The 24,140-nt window shown below is 41.7% G+C and overlaps 1 protein-coding gene across 7 annotated transcripts in view; it reads left to right on the plus strand.

Moving 5' to 3' along the window:
• Nucleotides 1-24,140, plus strand: part of PHACTR2 (phosphatase and actin regulator 2) — a 293,838-nt gene that overhangs the window by 236,990 nt on the left and 32,708 nt on the right. For 3 of the 7 annotated variants that reach the window (XR_014065846.1, XM_081530976.1, XM_081530977.1), the window contains exons 4-8: nucleotides 611-769; nucleotides 6,596-6,835; nucleotides 10,691-11,219; nucleotides 18,474-18,679; nucleotides 20,263-20,419. Coding sequence is in view for 6 of the 7 variants with exons in the window: in XM_081530976.1 (XP_081387102.1) it covers nucleotides 611-769; nucleotides 6,596-6,835; nucleotides 10,691-11,219; nucleotides 18,474-18,679; nucleotides 20,263-20,419 (1,291 nt within the window). In the remaining variant the exon portion in view is untranslated. The remainder of the gene's footprint in view (nucleotides 1-610; nucleotides 770-6,595; nucleotides 6,836-10,690; nucleotides 11,220-18,473; nucleotides 18,680-20,262; nucleotides 20,420-24,140) is intronic. The other 4 variants (XM_081530978.1, XM_081530979.1, XM_081530981.1 and 1 more) reach the window with 2 other exon arrangements.

The following is a 24,140-nucleotide window of genomic DNA, read 5'->3' on the forward strand; positions in this document are numbered from 1 at the left end:
TCCATAAATAAGAAAATGAAAATACAGTTAGCCTTACTGACATTTTTCCCTGAGTAGAGTAGAGGGTATATTACTGTGTAAAGTTAATGTGTCATGGATATAATATTCTGGAGACAGTGGTGCTTGGAAATGTTCATGTCTCCCACTAATCGTTTGTATGTGTAATTGCTTTTCATGTTATTTGTGTATTTGCATTCACCTTGTGTTTTTGGTGCTTGTTAAAAATGTTTATTCCATTTTTCAGATTCCTCCTTTTATCGTTCAGTTTCTGAGTGACAAAGAGACTCCCAAGTGTGACTTCAACCAAAACTAAGCCCAAGAAGAGAGGGATTCTCCTGCCCAGGGATATTTTAAAATTAGGTTAATCATTCCTGTCTTGAGATGGCATCTGGGTACCCCTTCCATAGCTGCTTTCCCCCAACACTAAGAACTTCCTAGCTGTTTCATTTGAATGAATTATTCAGTAAAACATGGTGAAAATAGTCCAGAATGTATTTGGTTCCCAGGTTTGAAACATAAATCTGAACCCTACAGTCCTAGTACCTGGAAAACTGGGTTTTAAGAAAGCCGTCAAAGTTAGACATCTAGGTGTTTCTCTCCCCATTTTTAGATGGAGATGTAACAGTTAACTTTGAAAATTCAAACGGGCACATGATACCCATCGGAGAGGAATCTACCCGAGAGGAAAATGTAGTAAGATCTGAAGAAGGTAATGGCTCTGTAGCTGAAAAAGCACCACCTCTGGAGGAAAAGGCAGAAGATAAGAAAGGTAAAATCAAGAGAAACCCCACAATTCTTTTACAGCTCAAAGTTGAGAAGCAGGTCTTGGGCTCCACGTGGTGACCCTGAGACCAGTAAGAGGAGTTCTGTAAATACAAGGAGAGAAATGATAACTAGCAAAGAGAAATGGGACGGTTTCCTCAGGTAGATACATCCACTTTATAAGCACATCATTTAATGTTTTATTAAAGAGGGCTAATTAATGGTAAGAATCAGAAGTGGTGGCTTCTTCTATCATTAGAGATGTCTGGGGGTGTTATCCTTTCACAGGAGTTTTTTCTCAGTATCTTCTTAAAAAAAAAAAAGGCAGCAGTCTGAACACCTTTCTCTGCTGGTTACTTGACGATTATAGCAGCTCAGCTTGGAGGAATAGCAAAACAAGATGGCTCACTCAGGCCAGCACCACCTCTTCAGAAATGGGAGCTTGGCTGGTAGCATCCACACACCCAACACTGTCGTTCTGGTCCAGGCTCAGACATTTCTGGGAGACCGGGAATGGTTCCCAGTAATGCCGGGGATCTGGGTTGCTGGAGTGGCCATAGCCTCTGCCCCATGATTTGTCTGTGCAGTTGGAAATTTTAAAATATGTCAGAGGCAATTATGCCATTCCCAGAAGCTTGATTTTGAGACCTTGGTTTCTGGTGTGAAATACTGTGGTAAATTACAGAACTGCAAAATACTTGTCTGTCAGGGACCCCCAGAACGTTCACAAGTTCCTGGGCACTGATAGACTACATTATTCATACCACACCTATCACAGTTGCAGGAACCCCCAAGCCTCTTGTGCAAGCCTGAACTGAAATGCCCATAAAATAAGCCTTTGTTGGAACAGTTCAGATGATTTCCTGCCATATATAAATGCATGGTCCAGGAAGTAGGCTGGTTTTCCATGTCTCCTTCTGAGTTGGATGGCAAAAATTTGTCAGACCTAATCTGAACTTTCTAGGCATTTTGAAGATTCTTAGAAACTGCTGGAAGGAAACTTCTCGTCCTCTGTTCTTGACCCAAATCCTCCAAAGACAAAGGGAATGAAAGAACATTTGACAGATGTTATAACTTAAGATCATCTCCTTGGGAAGTCCATAACGCCTTATTATTTGCATGTAAATTAGCCTTTAAAATTTTTAGAAGCCTCTATTAATTACCTGTTGAAAATTATTTTGCTTTTTTCAGTATTAAGTATGGTGCTCATGGAGCTTTACTTTAGTCTTTCCGTTGAACAACTCTGGTTATGCTTAAGAATACTGATTATAAGAAATTAACTAATGTTTTTAGTGATACTATTCCTGGAAACGGAAAAGGCAATGGCACCCCACTCCAGTACTCTTGCCTGGAAAATCCCATGGATTGGAGGAGCCTGGTAGGCTACAGTCCATGGGGTCGCTAAGAGTCAGACACGACTGAGCGACTTCACTTTCAGTTTTCACTTTCATGCACTGGAGAAAGAAATGGCAATCCACTCCAGTATTCTTGCCTGGAGAATCCCAGGGATGGTGGAGCCTGGTAGGCTGCCGTCTATGGGATCGCACAGAGTCGGACACGACTGAAGCGACTTAGCAGCAGCAGCAGCATTCCTGGAAAATAAAAAGAAAACAGACCTGAATAGATTTTAAGAGTATTTAGGTGAAAGCATTAATGCAGTGATTTCTTTTTTCACTTTTATCTTTTTTTTTTTTCAGTCCACTGTCCTGTCTCACCACACTGTTAAATTTCAAATCCATCTGTGGTTTTTCCCTGGTCCAGCCTTTTCACATTCAAGGATCACATCCTTCATCGTGTAACAGAGCCATCTCTGGTGCTTGCCTTGTCCATGTGGAGTATCAGTCAGGGGACTGGACAGGCTTCAAAGGATGTGTTTCCTTTATCAGCATAATAAAAAGTTGCTGACAGTTTTGTTAATTAAACCCTCAGGCCTGGACATTCCAAAAAGATGGCAGACTTCATACATTCATGGATATTTGAGAGATGTTTTTGTTTTCTTATTTTTTATTTTGGACTAGTACATTCTGTTCTTTATGGTCATATAAGGTCTGAGATAGCATCATGCTTTGGCTAGTCTGTACATGAGATGAGAATGCTGGTCTTGCTACCACAGCCCTAGTAAGACAGAGGAGCCTCCGTTTCACTGTGTGGACAGTGTCCCCACTGAAGCCACGCTGAGTGAGGGGAAGCCACTTGCTGACACTAAAAAGAACGTCAGTCCTAACCAACATCACAGAGTATCGTGTTAAATAGAAAACACTTTTTAAACAAACCATTCATTGCTCTGGAAAGACAGCATTTAATTCTTAAAAAAAAAAAAAATAGCTTAAAAGTCACTCTTATCTCTGCTCCTCTTCTGATCTCACTTCTTACGTGAGCTTACTGCTGTGCAAATCCACCTTCCTGTCTTCTCATTTTTTTCCTTCATTTGAGGGTTCAATGTTCCCCTTCTTTTCGTATTAAGTCAGCTTACCCATGAGCTTCATTGCACCTGTTAATTGGTTATATTTGCAAAACTAATGCCAACCTGGGTGCTTGTATATCTTTTTAAGACAGCATATTGGCACTTTAATATTTGAAACATCTGCATCAAAGAGAACAAACAAATGGCAAGTGGCCTTCACCCTGCTCTGTGGGTAGGTTCTATCTAGGACTCATGGTATTTCTGGGGCTTCCAAGGGCTCCCAAGGGCCCGATTCTGGGGCCTTTTCTGCTTAACGCTGGAGACTTTTCCCTTAAGGCTTCTGGGCCTCTTAGTCTCTCGTTATTCCTTCTCCATAAACATATAAGAGGCAGAAAAACTGATCTGCAATCTGTTAAACATAGCTTGGTATTAAATATGAGAAACCTGAGAAAGTATTGGATATTATTTCTGTTGAGTCATTGTAGAGGGCTTTCCATGAGGTAACAGGTCACTTGTGTGCATTTGTTCCCCATGTGAGCATGAAGATATTGGCCACAGAGGCCAGGGAAAGAGCACACTGAACGTGAGAGACAGCCTTGCCTTCAAGCAGATCGTGGCCTGTGTGGAGACCAGCATGCATACAGGCCACTGCAATGCAAGATGCAATGTGCTCTGGGAGGCCTGAGGACAGCAAGCCAGGGAACTTGCAAGGGGTACCAAATTGGATCTTAGGGGAAGATATTTCCAAACTGAGACCTGGAGGAGACCAGAAGGAAGCAGTCAGGTGAAAGAGGGAGTTGGGGGCAGAAGGGCATTCTAGGCAAGATGAAGGCTGCCTGCAGTTCTCAGTATCGTTAAACTTGACTCTCCATGTGATGGAAGGAGGCAAACCTGGAAGTGTAGTAGTCAGCCACTCGCCTCCAGACCATTATTGTGACATGTAGTATCCTCATCAAGCCAGAGTGCATAGGCAACCCTTTCTTAACCTCCTCTTGAAAACATTATACTCCTCTCCACCATCTGTCTTTTCTCCAGATCATATGGTAATAGTAAAAAATACCACTTGACTTATGTTCATTATCTCCCAGATACAAGAGTTTGCTCCCTACTGACGTGTGTGTCAATATCTATCAGCTGATCAGTCACATTCTCTGAATGAACATAATGTTTTGAGCATCATGCTTGATGGGACATAACATTTCAGACAAAAGGAGGTCATAATTTGGTCAGAAAAGCATACTGTTTGCGTGCATGCACATGCATACACACACACGCACCCATTAGGAATCACCACAGAATAAATATAAGCATTGGCCATGTGACAAACACACACAGATAATTGATAGAATTTACAGAGGAAGGAGGATGGACTCTGCTTCTCCAAGAGTGGCCAGAAGTTTTGTGTAGTGAGTACATTCTCAATCCAGGAGGGATTGTCATTCCCAGCTGTCATAGAGTGAACCATCTCCTTCCCAAACCCAGTAGCTGGATAACTTTAGAATTTAAAAACCTTTAGGCTTCAGTATTCTTGCCTGGAGAATCCAGGGACGGGGGAGCCTGGTGGGCTGCCGTCTGTGGGGTCGCACAGAGTCAGACACGACTGAAGCGACTTAGCAGCAGCAGCAGCAGCAGGCAGATCTAAAAACAATCCCCCAGTAATATGGCATAAAGGCAGAGAATAAGAGATGTGAGGGTTGTAGCAAGAGAGAATTAAGGTACCAAATGCACAGATCAGTGTTTTTGGCTCTCAGCCTGGACAGTGCTGTTATAGGGCTGGATCTCCATGCATAGTATCATGCAGGAGGCTAAAGGTACAAAGATGTATTGAAAGAACAGTCCTCTACCCTGAATCAAAAGACTAGCAATGTGTATTTGTAAGTTTTACATTAAAATAAGATGTTTTCAGTGACTGTCAACTCATCTGTTTCTCAGCTCTGACTAACACTTGGCGGTGCATTGGTTTTCTGGTTCAGACTAGGTGGGTTAGGAGAACCATTCCTGTATTAAAGACTCTCAGCAGCTTAGTTGAAGAGTCAAGATGTATAAACAGAAAGGCACATGTACAAAGGAGCCTCTGATAAATGTTGACTGAGGAGCTCAGACTATATGTACAGTTAAGTTCAGATGCAGGAGGGCTCCATGTGGGCTGTTGTGACAGGTGGGTTTCATGGTTTTCATGGAAAGGTAAAAGAAAAGTTTTATCCATTATTTACTGCAATTTAAATCACTTTTATGGTAGTTATACATGGATTGATGGGGATGTAGAAAAGGGAGGGGGAGGAGTCCCCACTTCACATGCATTGGGGTGAGAAATGGAACGAAAGTGATAATAAAATAAGATGCATTCCAATATTAAAATCCTTTCTTGGTCATTTAATAATAGAACAACATCTTCAGTAAAGGCTTAGTCTTGTCTTAACACTGTCTTACGTTTTCTGTTGTGCTCCACTTTTAAAGAAATGCTGCTTAGCTCTTTGGACCCAAACTGTATTTTAATTTTAATTAGTCACGATGAGAAAAAGATATGAAAATATGAATGAACATTCAGCATCTCCACTTTTTAAAATGACAGACTAATACTCCTCTAGTTATGCAAACTCTTACACGAGGCTTCTATTTGTAGGTGTGATTTTTTTTTTTTTAATGAATTTTAACCTTTATCTTTTCAAACTTACAAGTTTGGTGTTTTGTTTTTTTTTTCTTTTGGATTCTGCACCCTCCACTACCTGAAGTTGTGACCCTGTTTGAAAAGGTCAGAGAAAGTTAGAGTAAAACAGGAAGCTGCCCTAGTACACTGGGAGAGCTTGAGAAAATTGTAATAGTAGAAAATAATTTATTCTTCAGTGCATTGTGCTTCCTATACCAGATTCTAGAGAGTCTCCCTTCCCTTAGAAAATAATTGATTTTTTTGACCACAGTGAGACAGACACAGGGCACACATCCCTTTCAAGTTGATGGGGATTGTTCTCCTGAGAAAGTCCCTCAGTGGAGGGTAACCTTGAGTCCAGCCATTGCTGTGCAGTCAGCCCTCACCCCGTGGTGGTGTGTGTAATGCACTGATCTGCCACTCCTTGGGCCCTTCAGTTTGGTTAAAAATTTAGCACTCATACCCACATCATCGTCGAGCCACCCCCCATCCAGGTGTCATCCCCTGATGGTGGACATTTACACTCACCCTGCACCTCATCACAGTCACTTGTGCAACTCTGTTTTATCACAGGAGTGATTAAGGAACCTGGAGAACACACCCCAGTTTGGTTTTCAGCCTTTGATCTCCTTGACCCCAGCCTTCTGCGGTACAGAAGCCCTGCTGGTTCCCAAGGGCTAAGCAGCCACGTGTTTGTATCACTGTCGCCCTGTGTCTTGCTCCTTCTGTCTATATGGTGTGTGTCTGTATCAGTCTGCTTCTGTTCACTTTCTCATTTGTAGAGAACACTGAAAACCACTCTGAAACACCGGCAACTCCTGCTCCACCTCCTCCAGCTCTTCCTAAGCCTAAACCCAAACCTAAGCCCCAAAAAACAACTGTGCCTCCAAAAGGGGCCGCTGCTGGGGCCAGCCCCAAGGGTGACGAAGTGCTTCCTATTAAAAAAAACACCAAGGCTCCTGGTAAGCAGGTCCCCGTCCCACCACCCAAGCCAGCAAGCCGAAATGCAACCCGAGAGGCCGGTGAGTACGCCCTCTGTGGTGCTGAGTCTAGGGTGCTTGGCTCTGGGGTGGGTTCATTGCTTCTTGTAGGAACAATAGTCTTTTTGGTGTCTAGCATCTTTGGATGTAACACCAGCGGATTCAGTTTTAACACAGAATGCCCTGGAAATTCCTTTGTTGCTGTCTCTACCAAGTGGATCTGTTCACCTCATTAGGTTTAGGGTAAATAGATATCTTTCTTCCTGAGTCTCCACTATCTGCACAAAACCCAGTAGAAGGATACAGGGAGTTGTCTGCCTGATGTGTAGTGATGATATGATCTGACATTACTGGCTTCTCAGGGTGGCACTGGTAGTAAAGGACCCACCTGCCAATGCCGGAGACATAAGAGAGGCGGGTTTGATCCCTGGGTCGGAAAGATCCCCTGGAGGAGAGCATGACAACCCACTCCAGTATTCTTGTTTGGAGAATCCTATGGACAGGGGAGCCTGGCAGGCTCTAGTCCATAGGGTCAACAAAGAGTTGGACCTGACGGAAGCGACTTAGCACGCATGATCTGACATTATGGAAATATCGACTGGTTTGCCTATTTGAGTTTACGGGTGGCTCTTTGGCTTGGGTTTTTTCTTTCAAAACATCTTAAGTTTGCACATTAAAACATGACACATCTTTGCCATATTTGCTGGATCTTAATGTCTTAAATCTTATAGTCATTTTTCTAATGAGAAAGGGCTCACATCACTTAGTTGCCCACCCTTCCCCCACTCTCTACTGAAGGCACAACTGCTCAGCAGAGTTGGACGTTACATGCTCAGTGTCCGCTTCCTGACCCCATAAACTTCAACATGTTACAAGGGATGCAGTTATAAGCTGCCACTGCAGATCACCAGGGGATGTTTGGGTGATTCCATCACTTCATGTCGTGTGTGTCCAGCTTTCCCTTCCATGTCAGATGTGCTTAATGCAAAGTGGAGTCGCCATTCTAGTGAAGTGGAATGCAGAAGCCTCCCCTGTCATCCAGCTTTTAAAAGGATATTAATCCAAATACATACGCTGAGCGGCTTTTTCCCATCACATGCATAAAAATTCTCCGTGTTAGAAGGTCTGCAGTGCCTAGCAAACCTTATTCTCCTTAAAATCAGCAGCCACTTTCTCAAAGTCAACTACCACGATATGCCTTGGTGTTGATCTTTCCCCTTGGTAATTTATACCCATAATGCTCAGGTTCAGAGAATGGCTTAGGTGACAGTATAACAGAACTCATTGTAAATAGGTTCCTCTCTCCCAGTGTTCCTGTTGCCCACCTTTGATCTTGCTTGCCTGGGTCTCTTCTAATAAGCTCTTAAATGAACGTCTCAGAATGCTGTGCCTGCAGGGCCTACAGGCCATTTTCTCAGGGACCAGCTGCCATCACACATCAGCATCCACTCCTGTTGGTGTCTGTGTGTGTCACCCAGACTGCCTAGCATGCCCCAGGACAAATGCTTCAAGTGAGGCTGTTGCTGATTTATTTCCTGAAGAGAAGCCCCAAACTCTCACCCCGTTCCTGGGGGTGAAGACCCACTTCCCCACACCCCACACAGAAGCAGCTCATGATCGACTTGGCTTATCCTCTCTCTTACTTCAGGAGAGATTTTGAGTTATTTTCAGGTATTTTATTTGAAGGCTAATTTATTAACTCAGGATGTTCCTAAGAGCAAAGTACAGTCATGTTATCCACGGTATTAAAAGGCCCAGCTGGCCCTTAGTGTGAACAAGAAGGTTGCTGTTCTCAGGGTTTATCACGGAGAAACAGGATTGCCTTGAAGTCTACCAAGCCCAGCGTGTGAAGATCCTTTTATCAAATGTTGATCATGCTCCTTCAGAATCCTACTCATATTCCATTTGTAACCATCTGGAACTTTCTACTTGGTAACTTTGCTTTATTTGAATAATGTTGACATTTCAGAAAAGTTATTTCAAATGTAAGTCCTGATTTTTAGTCAGATGTTTTACGCTGTTTCAAAAATCTGTTGGTTCAAATTCTTCCTGTGTTACTAAGTTAGTTAGTCCTCCAGATCACGAGATACAGGTTAGCATGTTCACCTGCTTTGCTAGTAAAGTAACATCTCATCTGTTTTTCTTTCTCATTGTTACACACTGTGTTAACAAGAGAAATATTTAACTGAGAAGAGGTAGCATTTCATGTTTAATCGTGGCCATAATTCAATATAACTTGAGCAACACTTCAAGGAAAATCCTCATTTTAGGAGATGGTCAAAAGCGAAATATATTAACATGGTATGAATTTGCACACTGGGCTTAAAAATTGTCTTTTTCTTAAGCAAGGCTGAAGTTAACTTTGCTGTTAGAAAAGAAAGAATTTTTTAAAAGAAAAAATAATTAGAACTGATGTGTAGAAGAAATTCTGTTCAACTTACCTAAGACCTAACTGAATATGATTAGACAGACAGCAAGTCTTTAGCATCTTGGTTGTGAAAGATAAATTTCAAATCTACTTAGACTCCAGGAGTGTGTTTCATATGTTTGTCCAATAAGCAAGTGAAGATTGTTTATTTCAAAGAAATATTGACAAGCCCTGACATGGGGGAGGAGAATTCTTGTAATTGCAGGTATCTAAAACAATAAAGCTCTCAAGCCACAGAGACTTGTTTTAAGCCTGCATCTTTACACACAGTAAGACTGGCTTTTCTCGGTAGATCAGAGTTGGTAAAGTCATACATCTCATTGTCTATTCCTTTATTTGTTCTTCTCCTGACCCTCCCAGTTGGCTTCAATAAAGTTATAACCAGAGGTAAGTTACAATAAATAACATCTGTATGCAGTGTGGGTTGGTTCCACAATCTAACAAGATTTTTCTGATTTTTCTGTGGAAGATAGTTTGATCCCTCAGGAAAAAGAGGGAATGTACAGCCTTGTCACAGAAGAAGCAATTAAGGGAAATGCATAGATCATAAAGGTCATGAAATAATAGTTTAAATGTATTTCTATGATACAAAGAAAAACAGGGTTAAATTTTATTTTCCCTGAAAATGGTTTGGTTGAAGGCAGTTCTATCCAGAAGTAGACCAACATGCCACAGCCATGGCTATCCTCTGATGAGTATATCCTTCTAGGAACATAAGTAGTTCTTTCCCTTCAGTTTATTCAAACACTACCCATTTATACACTTTTGGTTAAAAAAAAGAAAGACTGTTTTTTGCCTCTTGATGTTTTGAAGGGGATTTGTCTTTCATATGCAGCCATGTGTTTTTTTTTTTCCCTTTGCCCCATCACCCCTGCAGATGGAGAGACAGGGCAGCGTGGCAAGCGTCTCTCTCCAGCCATTGGGGAGAGCTGGTTTGGAGTTCGCTCTTTTAGCAGTAAGATGAGTAAATTTGCTTTTGGCCAGAAAGGAGCAGCTGGTATATACACCAGCCTCTTCTGAGTGTGGGCTCCTCTGTTCCCAGAAAGGCATTATAGAAAGTGTATAGGAGAGGAGAGTAAGCCTGTACTAACTATACCCAGGTAGCTGATGGTGTCTTGTCCTCTCCACACTAGAATGTCCTTTCTTTGGCGCATACAGAGACTTTTTCAGGTGACGATAGGGCAAAGAGGTGAGGCATTCCCTTTGGCTGGCTCAGCTAAAGACTGGAGGAGGGAGAAGACCTTGTGCCTTAGGGTTTGGCCTCAAGCATCACTTGCTCCTTTCTAGGTTGGGGGCAGGGAGGGGGCAGAAAGCAAGACCATTGTTATCATTTACCTATTTACCTTAATGCATTTATTCAAAGTTTTAGAGTTTAAAGGGAACAGTGTCATTGGCAATTGCAACTCGGTTATTTGTTTTTAAAATGCGTTCTCTTCTTGGACTCTTAATGCAAAATCTCTCTGCTTCAGCTGGTTCCTCTCATTCAAGAAAAACAACTGGCTCCAAAGCATCAGCTTCACCAACTACTTCCTCCACCTCATCTCGTCCCAAAGCTTCCAAGGAGACAGTTTCTAGCAAAACGGGGACAGTGGGAATCACAAAGGGCAAGAAGAAAACTGGCAAGCAGCCAACGTCTCGACCGTCCTCAGAGGCAACCACTTCTGGCACATCTGACCTTAAAGGGGAGGCTTCGGAGACCAGGGTGGAGAGTCTCACACCCGAGCAGACTGTCCCTGGGGCGGAGGAGCAGACCACAGGCAAACCCAAGTCCGCAGTCCCTCCACCCCCGGTGACTCCAGCGCCTCCCACCCCCGCCCCTTCTCTCCCTCTGGAGGAGCAAAGCCCTGTTGCCTCGGACACCCCTGTCGTCCTGATCAGCAATGGAGCCGACCTCCCTGCCTTAGATCCAGGTCAGCTTCTCTGGACTGAAGAGGCAACAGACAGAACCACTGTCCACTCAGGCACTGGCATAAGTGTTAGCAGAGAAAATGCAAAATGGTGAGTCGGGGCAAAACCCCCATATTCTGTCCATGTTACTATGCAGCTGGGAACTAAAGATCACTAACTCACTCTACTGGCAATGAAGGAAACTTACTTTGGTTTCTTTTATAATGTAATCTAGTGAATGTTAGGTAAGCACACCTGTAAGCCAATCGTAGATTTGTTCTTCTAATTGAAGTACAACTGATTTCCAATGTTAGTTTCAGAAGTACTGCAAAGTGATTCATATGTATATACATATATGTATGTATGTATGTGTGTGTATATACATTGTTTCTCAGACTTTTTTCCCTTATACATTGAAAGATATTGAATATAATTCCCAGTGCTGTATAAATAGGTCCTTGTTGTTTATCTCTTTTATATATGGTGGTGTCTGTCTGTTAATCCCAAACTCTTAATTTATCCCTCCCTCCCCCTGATGTTCCCTTTGGTAACCATAGGTTTGTTTTCTATGTCTGTGAGTCTATTTCTGTTCTATAAATAAGTTCATTTGTTTCATTTCTTTAGATTCCATATATAAGTGATATCATAAGATATTTGTCTTTATCTGACTTAGCCTGATAATCTCTAGGTCCATCCATGTTGCTGCAAATGGCATTATTTCATTCTTTTTGTGACTGAGTAATATTCCCTCATATATATAAATGTATGTTTACCACATCTTCTTTATCCATTCATCTGTTGATGGACATTTAAGTTGTTTCCCTGTCTTGGCTATTGTAAATAGTGCTGCTATGACCATTGGGGTACATGAATCTTGATTTTTCATAGTCCTGCCCCAGGAATGCCAGAGGCTGCTTGAGACAATGGCCCAACTTACAGATAGACTTCAGACCTGTGGCTTCAAGGACATTTAGAGTCTGCTTCATCACTACTCAGCAGTCCTTTTTCTTTTTCCTAAACAGTTTCCTCCTCTTTCCTTACAGTGATTATTTTAGATCTTTACCACTAGTGTCCAGATTGCTCCACTCACTCCTGAAACCATCTTCATTTCAACAAGTTGCTTAGCATTCTCCATCTCCAAGAAAATAAAAAGGATCAGAAAAGAACTCTTTTCCAACTCCTCTTCCTCCAACCTTAGAGTGACAACCCAGTTTAAGTGTTATCTCCTCTCTGAAGCCTTCTGATATTCATCCAGACAAAACTGGCTATTAAATATACTCTGACAGTGCTTTTTTTCCTCCAACTATGAGGCAGAACTGGGTTTCCCTGGTGACTCAGTGGTAAAGAACCTGCCTTCCAGGAAGATCCCCTGGAAAAGGGCATGGCAACCCACTCCAGTATTCTTGCCTGGAGAATCCCGTGGACAGAGGAGCCTGGTGGACTACAGTCTATAGGGTCACAAAGAGTCGGACACTACTGAAGTGACTTAGCATGCACACACGCCAATACAGGAGATGCAGGTTCGAGCCCTGGGTTGGGACGATCCCCTGGAGTAGAAATGGCAACCTACTCCAGTATTCTTGCTTGGACAATCCCATGTTTAGAGGAGCCTGGCAGGCTACAGTCCATGGGTTCACAATAGTCGGACATGACTTAGCATCTAAACACGAACAACAGCATGGGACAGAACTAACCACTGTGTCTTATTTACTTCTTATCTGCAGTAACCAGTACAAAATCTGGTATGACATAGGCATGATATCATCCAGTTTCCCAAGCCAGAATTCATCCTAGGGTGCTCATTCTCCTCTGCTTTCCAGGTCTAATCACTCACAAAGTCCTATAAATTTTCTACTTAAAGATCAATAAGACACATTAGCTCTCCTGTCCCTTGAGTATGAGGAGAAGACTGTCAGTGTAGTAGATGTCATTGCCAATTCTGTCTGGGAAAGCCTTGGAGCTCTTAAATCCAGTCTCTTCTAAGAATAAAATCCAAATTCACTCTTTGTTTAATTTACTATTTCCCCTTTCAAAAAAAATCTTTGTCCTGTTATACTTAAAAAAAAAAATAGTACATTAATTAAGTTGATTTGGATCAAGAGACTCAAGTATCAACTTTAATTATTTAATTGCTAATAATATTGACCTTCATCTGTTGAATACTTATTTGCTGTCAGGAACTGCCAGTTATTTAATTCACATCAGTTTCTCCTGAAATATTTCTGTTTAATAGATGAACAAACTGATGCTGAAAGAGATAAGAGAGTTTGCCCAAGATCACCCAGGTAGGAAGTGACAGGATGCAAACCCAAAGCTGCTCATCAAATTCAGTGCTCTGTTGTTGTTCAGTCACTAAGTCATTTCCAGCTCTTTGTGACCCCATGGACTGCAGCACACCAGGCTTCCCTGTATCTCCCGGAGATTGTTCAAACTCATGTCCATTGAGTCGGTGATGCCATCCAACTGTCTCTTCCTCTGTTGCCTGCTTCTCCTCCTACCCTCAATCTTTTCCAGAATCAGGGTCTTTTCCAGTGAGTCAGCTTTTCGCATCAGGTGGCCAAAGTACTGGAGCGTCAGCTTCAGCATCAGTCCTTCCAATGAATACTCAGAGTTGATGTCTTTTAGTATTGACTGATTTGATCTCCTTGCTGTCTAAGGGACTCTCAGGAGTCTTCTCCAGCACCACAATTTGAAAGCATCAGTTCTTTGGTGCTCAGCCTTCTTTATGGTCCAACTCTCACATCCATACATGACTGTGGAATTTCATGTTTCCAGACACTTGCTTCCACTTCTTTTGCAGGTTCTTTTGTGTTTGTTTCTATCATTTGGAGTACTATCATTCAAAGAAAAGCCAAGGGAAGATAAATAAATGTTAATGTACAAATTATTTTTTTCGATATCTTAATAAATGATACAAAAAAGAATATATTGAAACGAATGCTTGTGATGTCCTGATACTTCCAGCCCAGTGCAGATGTCTTCATTTAATTATTAGTGTTTGCTAACATCAGCATCAATTCCAGTCTTTAGAGCAGAACAGTCGTTCGACCGTATATTTTTTGCTTGCCTTCTACGTGCCAAGCAATGTACAAAGCACCAAAGATAAAAAAGTGGACAAGACATTATAATTAAGATTAGTTTTTACCTGGGCTTCCATGACAGTCCAGTAGTTAAGACTCAGCCCTTCCATAAGAGGGGCTGTGGGTTTAATCCCTAGTCAAGGAACTAAGATCCTACATGCCGTGGTGGATGGCCAAAAAAAAAAGTTAAAAAAAAAAAACAAGATTAGTTTTTACCAAAATAATTAGGGAAGAAGATTGAATATATGGATTCACTATTCAGTATATTAAAGAACAGGTATAAAATATAAAATAATTCCTCAGATAGTCTCAAGCACTGAGAAAGCCCATTTCCAAAGGTGACCTGATTCTGTCCAGCTCACTAGCAGAATCATTTTAGGAGGGGCACTGTACAATGCTAAGCTTCATGCTAGAGGCTTAATATCTGTCTTCAGCCTGAGTACGTGGAGGATTGACAGACAAGAGAGATGAGTATCTCTGCTCTATTTCCACTGGGACTGTGATCAGAGGGAGTGAGCTGAGAACATCATTAGACAATGAGGTATTTATAATAGAGTTTCCTGTCAGTCAGGGTAACTATAATGCTTTCCTAGAAGAGGGCATGGAGATTTTCTTCTCTGTACATTCTTCAAAATTAAAAATTTAAATTACAGTTCATCCCACAGGGACAGTTTGTGTTTGCTTGTGAGTTAATGAGCTTGGACTAAGTCGTCTCTCAAATTTCCTTCCAAATACTTTCTTCCGTTTTTAAGTGGAGATGTGAATTAGAATTTCTGGCTCTTCGTCTCTTGCTGTACTTAGAACTCTCCCTCAGTTATGTTTAGTCAACGAATGTGTGAAAATTCTGTCATTTTATGAAGAGGCTTTTGTTGGGAATGCAAATGTGAACACTTTAAAGAAGACAAGCGGCCCTGTGTAAAAACACCTACTTTTATTCACATAGTGCAGGCTGGTAATGATTTGGTAGATTTCTGTTTGTTGGTAGGTTCATTAGTAGTATATAATTCTGGTGTAATGTAAAGCAGAAACTTATACATCCATTTGAAGCCCATATCCAAATGAGATTCGACTCTTTTATCCACAAACATTTATAAAGTTCACTGTATTGTACAGCGTGCCCAAGAAATGTAGGAGTAAAATAAGAGCCAAGTCATGAGTTGATTGATAAAAATTTAGAGTAAAATATTTAATATTAAATATAATATATAATATGTCAACATAACTCATTATTAGGTATGGGTATGAATTAAAATATAACATCACATTTGATACGTAGACTGTGAATCTTAATAACATAACATTTGATAGAGTTTTGAGTCTGGGTTGTAGACTGGACTTGCTACCTTGTTTGGGCAACTCGTTCATGGCATTCTTGGGTTCCATGAACTATACATTACCTGCCATCCTTATACTATAGAACATAGGTCTCCCCTCCACACAGGCCCATGGCCTGTCAGGAACCAGGCCACACAGCAGGAGGTAAGCAGCAGGTGAAACTGAAACCGTCTCCCACTTTGATTCATGGAAAAACTGTCTTCTGTGAAACTGGTCCTTGGTGCCAAAAAATTTGGGGCCTGCTGCTGTAGAACAATGGTTAAGTTGTCAGTGTAGGCAGAAGTCTTTAAAAACTGCAAAGCATTATAAAATGCAAATGATGAGACTAAAATAATAATCGGTATCATGGTAAATTAATGAACAGTGATATGAACAAATACTAGGACTCATTCCTGAGGTAGCTTTGTTCTGCTCCTCAGAATGTGTTAATAGTTGGCATATCTTTTTAATGTGCTTCGGTCACCCACAATGGCAGACTCTTCAAGCAAGAATGGCCTCCAGTACACTAGAAATCCAGACTGTGAAAAAGTTTTTCCATAAAATAAATCTTCTTGTATTTAAAGTGAGATTTCATACTTTGGAAGCAACGTGGTAGTTTCTCAGAAAATTAAACGTAAAATTACCGTATGATTCTGCAATTCTACTTTTGTGTGTGTGTGCTTAGTCGCTTCAGTTGTTTCTGACTCTTTGCGACCCTATGGACTGTAGCCCGCCAGGCTCCTCTTTCCATGGGATTGTCCAGGCAAGAATACTGGAGTAGGTTGCCGTGCCCTCCTGCAGGGGATCTTGCAGGCTCAAATTCACGTCTCCTGCACTAAATGGCAACCCACTCCAGTATTCTTGCCTGGAGAATCCCAGGGACGGGGGAGCCTGGTGGGCTGCCGTCTATGGGGTCGCACAGAGTTGGACACGACTGAAGCGACTTAGCAGCAGCAGCAGCACTGAAGGTGGATTCTTTACTGGCAAGTCACCGGGGAAGCCCTCTTCTGTGCATATAACCAAAAAATTTGAAAGTAGGTACTCAAACAGATATTTATGCACCAATGTCCATAGATGTAGGAAGATCCCCTGGAGTAGGTAATGGCAACCCACTCTGGTATTTTTGCCTGGAAAATCCAATGGACAGAGGAACCTGGTTGGCTATAGTCCATCGGCTCACAAAGAGTCAGACATGACTGAGCGACTGAGCACACACGCACATCCATAGCTGCATTATTCACAACAACCAAAGGTAGAAACAACCCACATGTCCGTAGAATGATGAATTGATAAACAAAATGTGGCATATACATATGATGGAATACTATCCAGCTTTGAAAAGGAAGGAAATTCTGACACATGCTACAACATGCAGGAACTTTTAAGACATCCAAAGTGAATATAAGTCAGACACAAAAAGACAAGGGTTGCATAATTTCACTTAAAGAAGCACCAAAGACAGTCACGTTTGCAGAGACAGAAGGCAAAATGGTGGTTGCCATGAGTTAAGGGAGGAGGAATGGACACTTACTGTTTAATGGGTACAGAGTTTAAGTTTGGGAAGATGAAAAATTCTGGAGATGGATGGTGGTGACAGTTGCGCAACAGTATAAATATACTTAATGCCACTGAACTAAACACTTCAAAATGGTTAAAATGGTAAATTTTATGCTTTATGTATTTTATGCAATTAAAGAGAAAATTTCATATTTCCTCATTTGAAAACAAGAATTTTTGGCTGTTGGATTTTCCTAATAAGCTTAAAATTGAGTATTTCAGGCTTATCAGCCACAAAGTAGAATTTTCAGTACCTTAGAGTCTGACAAAGTTTACTTGTTTGTATCAGTCAAACAACTATTTAAAAAAAAATTTTTGCAGTGTGAACTACAAGCACATGTTTTGCACTAAATGGTCATTCAGAAGTGTGACATCCAAATTTGGATTCTTCTATTTATATCAGAAAGCAGCGTGGGGAGCTTCTGTATCTTCAAATGAAGATTACATTGTTTCTGATGTGATATGTTTTTAATATAAAGTATTTTTAAAATTCTAGTCTGTGAAATTGGCAAGCTTTGTATATTTATAGTAACTTTAAGTCAGAAACTTCTACCAAGCTAAATAATAGAAACTCGTTGCATCCTTACATATCATCTTTCTTCTAGAGAGGCCACTTAGCTTTCACATTTTCCATCTTGTATTATTAATATAATCTTATGATAATAGTAATATCATATAATATGACAGATAGTTTTATAAATGGAGAAAGTGAAGCACAGAGAAGATATGTAATTTTTGACTGTTAGTACACTGGCTGTGATGAAAAAATAGAATTAATTCACATAGCAGTTGAAGAAGATGTACTTTTCTGTGGCAGGACCCTTCTAGGTGCTGGGCTGCAAAACAAGAGGAGTCCTCCTTGTCAGGGAACTTTGCGGGGTTGGGGTGGCAGACTGAGACGCATGTGCTAAGTGCACCAGTGCGGTGATCTTCAGGTCACCATGGGAGCAGGGAGAGGGAGGCAAGTAACTAGTTTAATGGGCAGTGAAAGGTTCCTCGGGGTGTTGAGGCTTTAACCTAGACCAGGAAGGATAAGTCAGAGTTACAGGCTCAAGAACAAGTACAAAGTCAAATATCCAAGCGCTTCTAGCTCATTGTTCTTTCCACTGAACCTCCCTATGGCTAGGGAAAAATACATCTTCAAAATACAGTTTTACAGTATTCACATACTAAATGTATCGGTCACTACCTGGTCACTACCTTTTCATTTGCCAGATAAGACTCTAAAACCTTGAGAATTAAGGAATGCAGTACTGTTGCCCTATTTCAGCGACTTTAGCTGGCTGGTGTCTGCTTTCTCCTTTCACCAGCCCACAGGATGCTTATGAAACTAGAGCTCTGTCTCATGGGTTGGCAGCATCCTCCAGGGTTGCTCTGAGCTTCACACCACCCCACGTGTCTGTGCCTTTCACAGCTTCACAACCAAAGACGAGCTGGGGAAGGCAGCGCCTCAGCTCCTGACTCCCGGGCTGATGGGAGAATCTTCAGAGTCCTTCAGTACCTCAGAGGACGAAGGCCAAAGGGAATACCAGGCCAATGACTCCGACTCTGATGGACCTATCTTGTACACCGATGATGACGACGATGAAGAGGATGAGGACGAGGACGGCAGTGGAGAAAGTAAGACTTTTCAAGAGGGAGGGAGGGAGAGAAGTCCACGGTGGACAGAAGCAGGGATGTTCTGAAAAAGCAAAAGCGCCGTCAGGAACCAGACACCTGGTGTTTTCTTTCCTCTCATCTGCCTTTCTCAGATGAGAGATGTGTATCTTCTGAAGGTAAAGTGTAGATGACAGACCTTTCTGAAAGATGATTCCACAGGCCAGAGGGGTGAGGAAGACAGTCTATGTCTGTTTGAACTTGTCTAAAAACTCAGATGACAGAGGCCTTTCTCAGGTTGGTCAGAGATGATCCTTCTACCCTGGGACCTTTCTTGAATAAGGAGCATCAGTGGGGATTCGCTGGATTACTCATGGGAGGTGTTTGAGAATTTCACTCACTTTTATACTGTGGTTTAAAATGAGGAGTGAGTCAAGAATGACTAATACCTTTTAAGAACTAAAAGCAGTCACTCAGCCATAATAATAAAATGGTATGCTTTCTAAGAAGGAATGATAGTAAAGTGGATAAGGCCAACTATTTACATATAACTTAGGCAACTGGAAGGATGCTATTCTTTAAAAAAGCTCCTGAGAAGGATGACTTGGGAGGGATTCACTATGGAATTTACAGTTTATGAAAAGTTATTAATATATTCATGATTAAATAGCAGTTGGTCAAATTCCTTCTAGTTTGTACTGAACAATAAAAAAGATCATTATTGAACAACAATAAAATCAAGCAACAGCAAAAATCATTGTCATCCTTTGGTATTTACTATCCTCTATGAGATATCAGGGATTCCTGGGTAATTTAGGATTAAAACATTGGTATGAAAGATAGGGGCTTCCCAGGTGGCACTAGTGGTAGAGAACCCACCTGCCGATGAAGGAGACATAAGAGACACAGGTTCAATCCCTGAGTCGGGAATATCCCCTGGAGGAGGAAATGCCAACCCACTCCGGTATTCTTGCCAGGGGAATCCCATGGACAGAGGAGCCTGGCAGGCTACAATCCATGGGTTCACAAAGAGTTGGAGACAACTGAAGTGACTTAGCACACGTGCATGCATCTAAGATAGACTTCTTTTGGTGTGGTTTTCTGAGTGAAGGGAGGAAAAGAGAAGACAAAGATTTACTATACAAACTAAGCAAGCAGGCTAGGTTTTTAAGACTTGAAAAAGAAAAGAAAAAGGTATTATGCAATCAATAATTTCCATGATATGCCATCTCAGCAGAATAAACTTCAGATACCACCATCCAGTTCCATGGACAGAGGAGCCTGGTAGGCTGCAGTCCATGGGATCCAAAGAGTCAGACACAACTGAGCAACTTCATTCATCATCACTGTCCAAATGAAGAGGTGATAGTTGCAGGTTTTTTCAGAGTTTCCCAACATTTTTCAGAACATTAAAAAAAAAAACCAATTTTTCAAAATGAACTGCATCTAACGCCAAACTTTTTTTTACTTTAGGTTAATTAAAATTCTGCTCTTGCGTGTGGATAAAGAATTTGGTCTGGCTCTGTTTAAAAAGTCCCTGCCATGTGTAACCTGAAGGCTACTTGTTAAAAGCCTTTCTCTGCTCTTCTGCCTTTTCCAATCCTCAGGTGCTTTGGCAAGCAAGATACGACGGAGGGACACTCTTGCTATCAAACTTGGCAATAGACCGTCTAAGAAGGAATTAGAGGACAAAAACATCTTGCAGAGCACATCTGAAGAAGAGAGGCAGGAACTCCGACAGCAGATTGGAACCAAACTCGTCAGGTAATTGCTGACGTTTGGGCAGAGCGCTGACGAGTTCTTACTTTTCCCTTTCCTGCAGTTCCCTGCCTAACTGAGATCACTGTGAATTCCTCCTGGAAGGGCATACTTGGCCTCTCTGAGCTTTTAAAGTTGGTCTTCAATGGTAAATCACTCAATGAGTCTGCCTTTTAAAAAAAAAAAACAAAAAAACTTTTTTTTATTTTTTAATTTTTTTGGCCATGCCCTGTCACGTATGGGATCTTAGTTCCCCAACTAGAGATCAAACCCATGCCCCCTGCAGTGGAAGCTCGGGGTCTTATCCACTGAACCACCAAGGAAGTCCAAAGCACCTGCTTATTGGTCCAGCTAGCCAGTTGGCTTTGAGGTCGCCACAGCCTGATCCAAGTAGGGACAGGCTCTTTCTATAAAGGACCAGTTAGTAAATATTTTAGGCTTCGTTGGCCAGACAGTCCCTGTTGCAGCTACTGGACTGTGCTGTTGTAGCATGGAAGCAGCCATAAACAATACAGAAACGGATGAGCGCGGCTACATTCCAAGAAAACGTCCTTCACCAAAACAGGCAACAGGCCACATTTGACCTGCCACCCATAGTTTGTCCGTGTCCTGGTCTGACTCATGGACTCCCTAACATTCCTGTGATTGCCGCAAGGTTCTGCCCTGGGGGCTGTGAGACGATAGAAATATTAGTTAGTGTCAGTGGCCAATTACATCCAAGTCAGGCAGCCATAGCCCCTAAATGAAAACTTCCCACTTTTTACTCCAAATAAATGGTCTCTGACTGCACTTCCTGCTTTTAACCATTGTAGGATGTCTATTTTGCCACTTGTGTCTTCGGGAGCCCATGTAATTGGCATGGGTTTTGTAAAAAAAATTTTTATTATTTTTATTGGAGTATAATTGCTTTGTAATTTTGTGTTAGTTTCTGCTATACAACAAAGTGAATCAGCCATATGAATACATATACCCCCTCCCTCTTGGACCTCCATTCCACCCCATTCCCCCCACCCTACCCCTGTAGGTCATCACAGCATCAATCTGAGCTCCCTGTGCTGTACAGCAGCTTCCCACTAGCTATTTTACACATATTAGTGTATATATCCTAATCTTTCAATTCATCCCACCCTCCCCATCTCCTCCTGTGTCCACATGTCTGTTCTCTACGTCTGCATCTCTATTCCTGCCCTGGAAATAGGTTCATCCATACTATTTTTCCAGATGCTATGTATATGTGTAACTGGCAGTTTTAATAGAAGTGAGCGCTGAAGCTCTCCTTTTTATTATCGGTATAAGCTTATTTATATATTATTTTGCTATCTCCCCTCACTCTTCATAAAAAAACAGGTTGCATCAAATAGGGAGAAGAGAACAGTCTGAACCACCAGAACAAGATTTGGAGGTGGGAGAGAAGTCCTCCCCTTACTTGGGCGTGGGAGATTTCTATGACTGTGATGTACCTGCAGGGTTGGCCATGAGGGTTCCTGAAGCCATTATCTGTTTTACAGATTGAGGCCAAGCCCAGTGCTTATGCTGGTAAAATAGATGATACACTGAAGCCGTGGATCCTAGCAAGCACTTAATTACAATTAAGTATTTTTTAATTAATTTAAATTATTATGTATCCCTTAAATTGGTAAAACACTTTTAAACATTAAACCCAATGTCAGCAACTTTATGAAAAAATAGACATGTCTACTTTGCTTCACATGTCTTCAGTGTTCCTGAAGAGCGACTTAATATGAGAAAATCATTCTAAAGCAGTATTTCTTTACATGATAATACTATCTGGAAGGTTATACAAGAAGGAAATAATCCAACAGGGGGAGAAAAAAAAAAACAAAACGCTGTATTTTACGAAGATATTTATTTCAAGGGTATTTATAGCAGTGACAAATTAAAACAAACCCCAAACACTACTAGACAGGGACTGATGAAGAACATTGTGAGAAGTTGACACCGTGAAACAACCACGTTGTTGTTGTTGCCCAGTCGTGTCCAGCTCTTTGCAACCCCGTGGACTGCAGCACGCCAGCCCTCCCTCTCCCCGTCATCTCCCGAAGTTTGCCCAAGTTCATGCCCATTGCATCAGTGAAGCCATCCAGCCGTCTCATACTCTGACACCCTCTTTTCCTTCCGCCCTCAATCTTTCCCAGCATCAGGGACTTTTCCAGTGAGTTGACTGTTTGCAGAAGCCGACCAAAATACTGGAGTTTCAGCTTCAGCATCAGTCCTTCCAAAGAGTATTCAGGGTTGATTTCTCTTAAGATTAACTGGTTTGATCTCCTTGCTGTCCAGGGGACTTTCAGGATCTTCTCCAGCACCATAATTCTAAGGCATCAATTCTTTGGCATTCTGCCTTCTTTATGGTCCAGGTCTCACAACCATACATGACCACTGGGAAGACAGTAGCCTTCACTATATGGACTTTTGCTGGCAGAGTAATGTCTCTTCTTTTCAGCACACTGTCTAGGTTTGTCATAGCTTTCCTGCCAAGAAGCAGTTGTCTTCTGATTTCATGGCTGCTGTCACCATATGCAGCGATTATTATCTTTATAATAATGATAAGTTCTTTAATAGATGTATAATTTATGTGGGGCTTCTCTTACAACTGATAGTTCAGTTGGCAAAGAATCCTCCTGCAATGCAGGAGACCCCCGTTCGATTCCTGGGTCAGGAAGACCCCTGGAGAAGGGACAGGCTACCCACTCCAGTGTTCTTGGGCTTCCCTTATAGCTCAGCTGGTAAAGATGCTGCCTCCAATGTGGGAGACCTTGATTCGATCCCTGGGTTGGGAAGATCCCCTGAAGAAGGGAAAGGCTACGATTCCAGTATTCTTGCCTGGAGAATTCCATGGACTATCGCAAAGAGTTGGACACGACTGAGCGACTTTCACTTTTTGGGGGGCTTCCCTAGTAGCTCAGCTGGTAAAGAATCCACCTGCAATGCCGGAGACCCGGGTTCGATCCATGGGTCGGGAAGATCCCCTGGAGAAGGAACTGGCAACCCACTCCAGTCTTCTTGCCTGGAGAATTCCATGGACAGAGGAGCCTGGTGGGCTACAGTCCATGGGATCACAAGAGTTGGACACAACTGTGTGACTAGCTTTCACTTTTTCACTTTCATTATTTATTTAGAACCATTGCAGAGGGATAAAGAACCAGGAGCCTTTAATAATTTATGAGATTTCAGTAGGTGAAGAGGGAGAGAAGGGCATTCCAGATAAAGAAAGTCCATAAGCAAAAGAACAATGTCTTTGGGGGACAGTATAGTACAGATAGATAATATAGGATACATGAATGGCACAAAATTTGGCTGGCATAGATGTTCACTGGGGCTTTCTGTGGGCTCACATATTAAATGAATTTCAGGATAGCTCTAATGAAGATTAAATGTTAAACTGTTTAATGAGCTATTCAAAATATCATTGATTTTAATTCTTCATACCATTTCTATACAGCCATAAACAGAGTTGACAGTATCTCATATTAAGATTGCCTTTCATGTATATTAATTTAATTTGCACAAATTCAGTCTACATCCAGAGGAAGTTTTTGTCAGTGATTAACAACAAATTAATAATGTAAGTAAGACCAAGACCAAGGGTTATTAGGCCATTGAGCTCTTGTGTATAAATGGTTAGGTACTAATCCCAACTGAGCCTGGCTTTTCTTGAAGATAGATGGGAAGGGCTTATGTAGCCCGAGATAACTTTATATGCATTGTA

The sequence above is a fragment of the Giraffa tippelskirchi genome, chromosome 9, assembly GCF_054371585.1.
Source record: "Giraffa tippelskirchi isolate mGirTip1 chromosome 9, T2T-mGirTip1v1.2.pri, whole genome shotgun sequence".
NCBI lineage: Eukaryota > Metazoa > Chordata > Mammalia > Artiodactyla > Giraffidae > Giraffa > Giraffa tippelskirchi.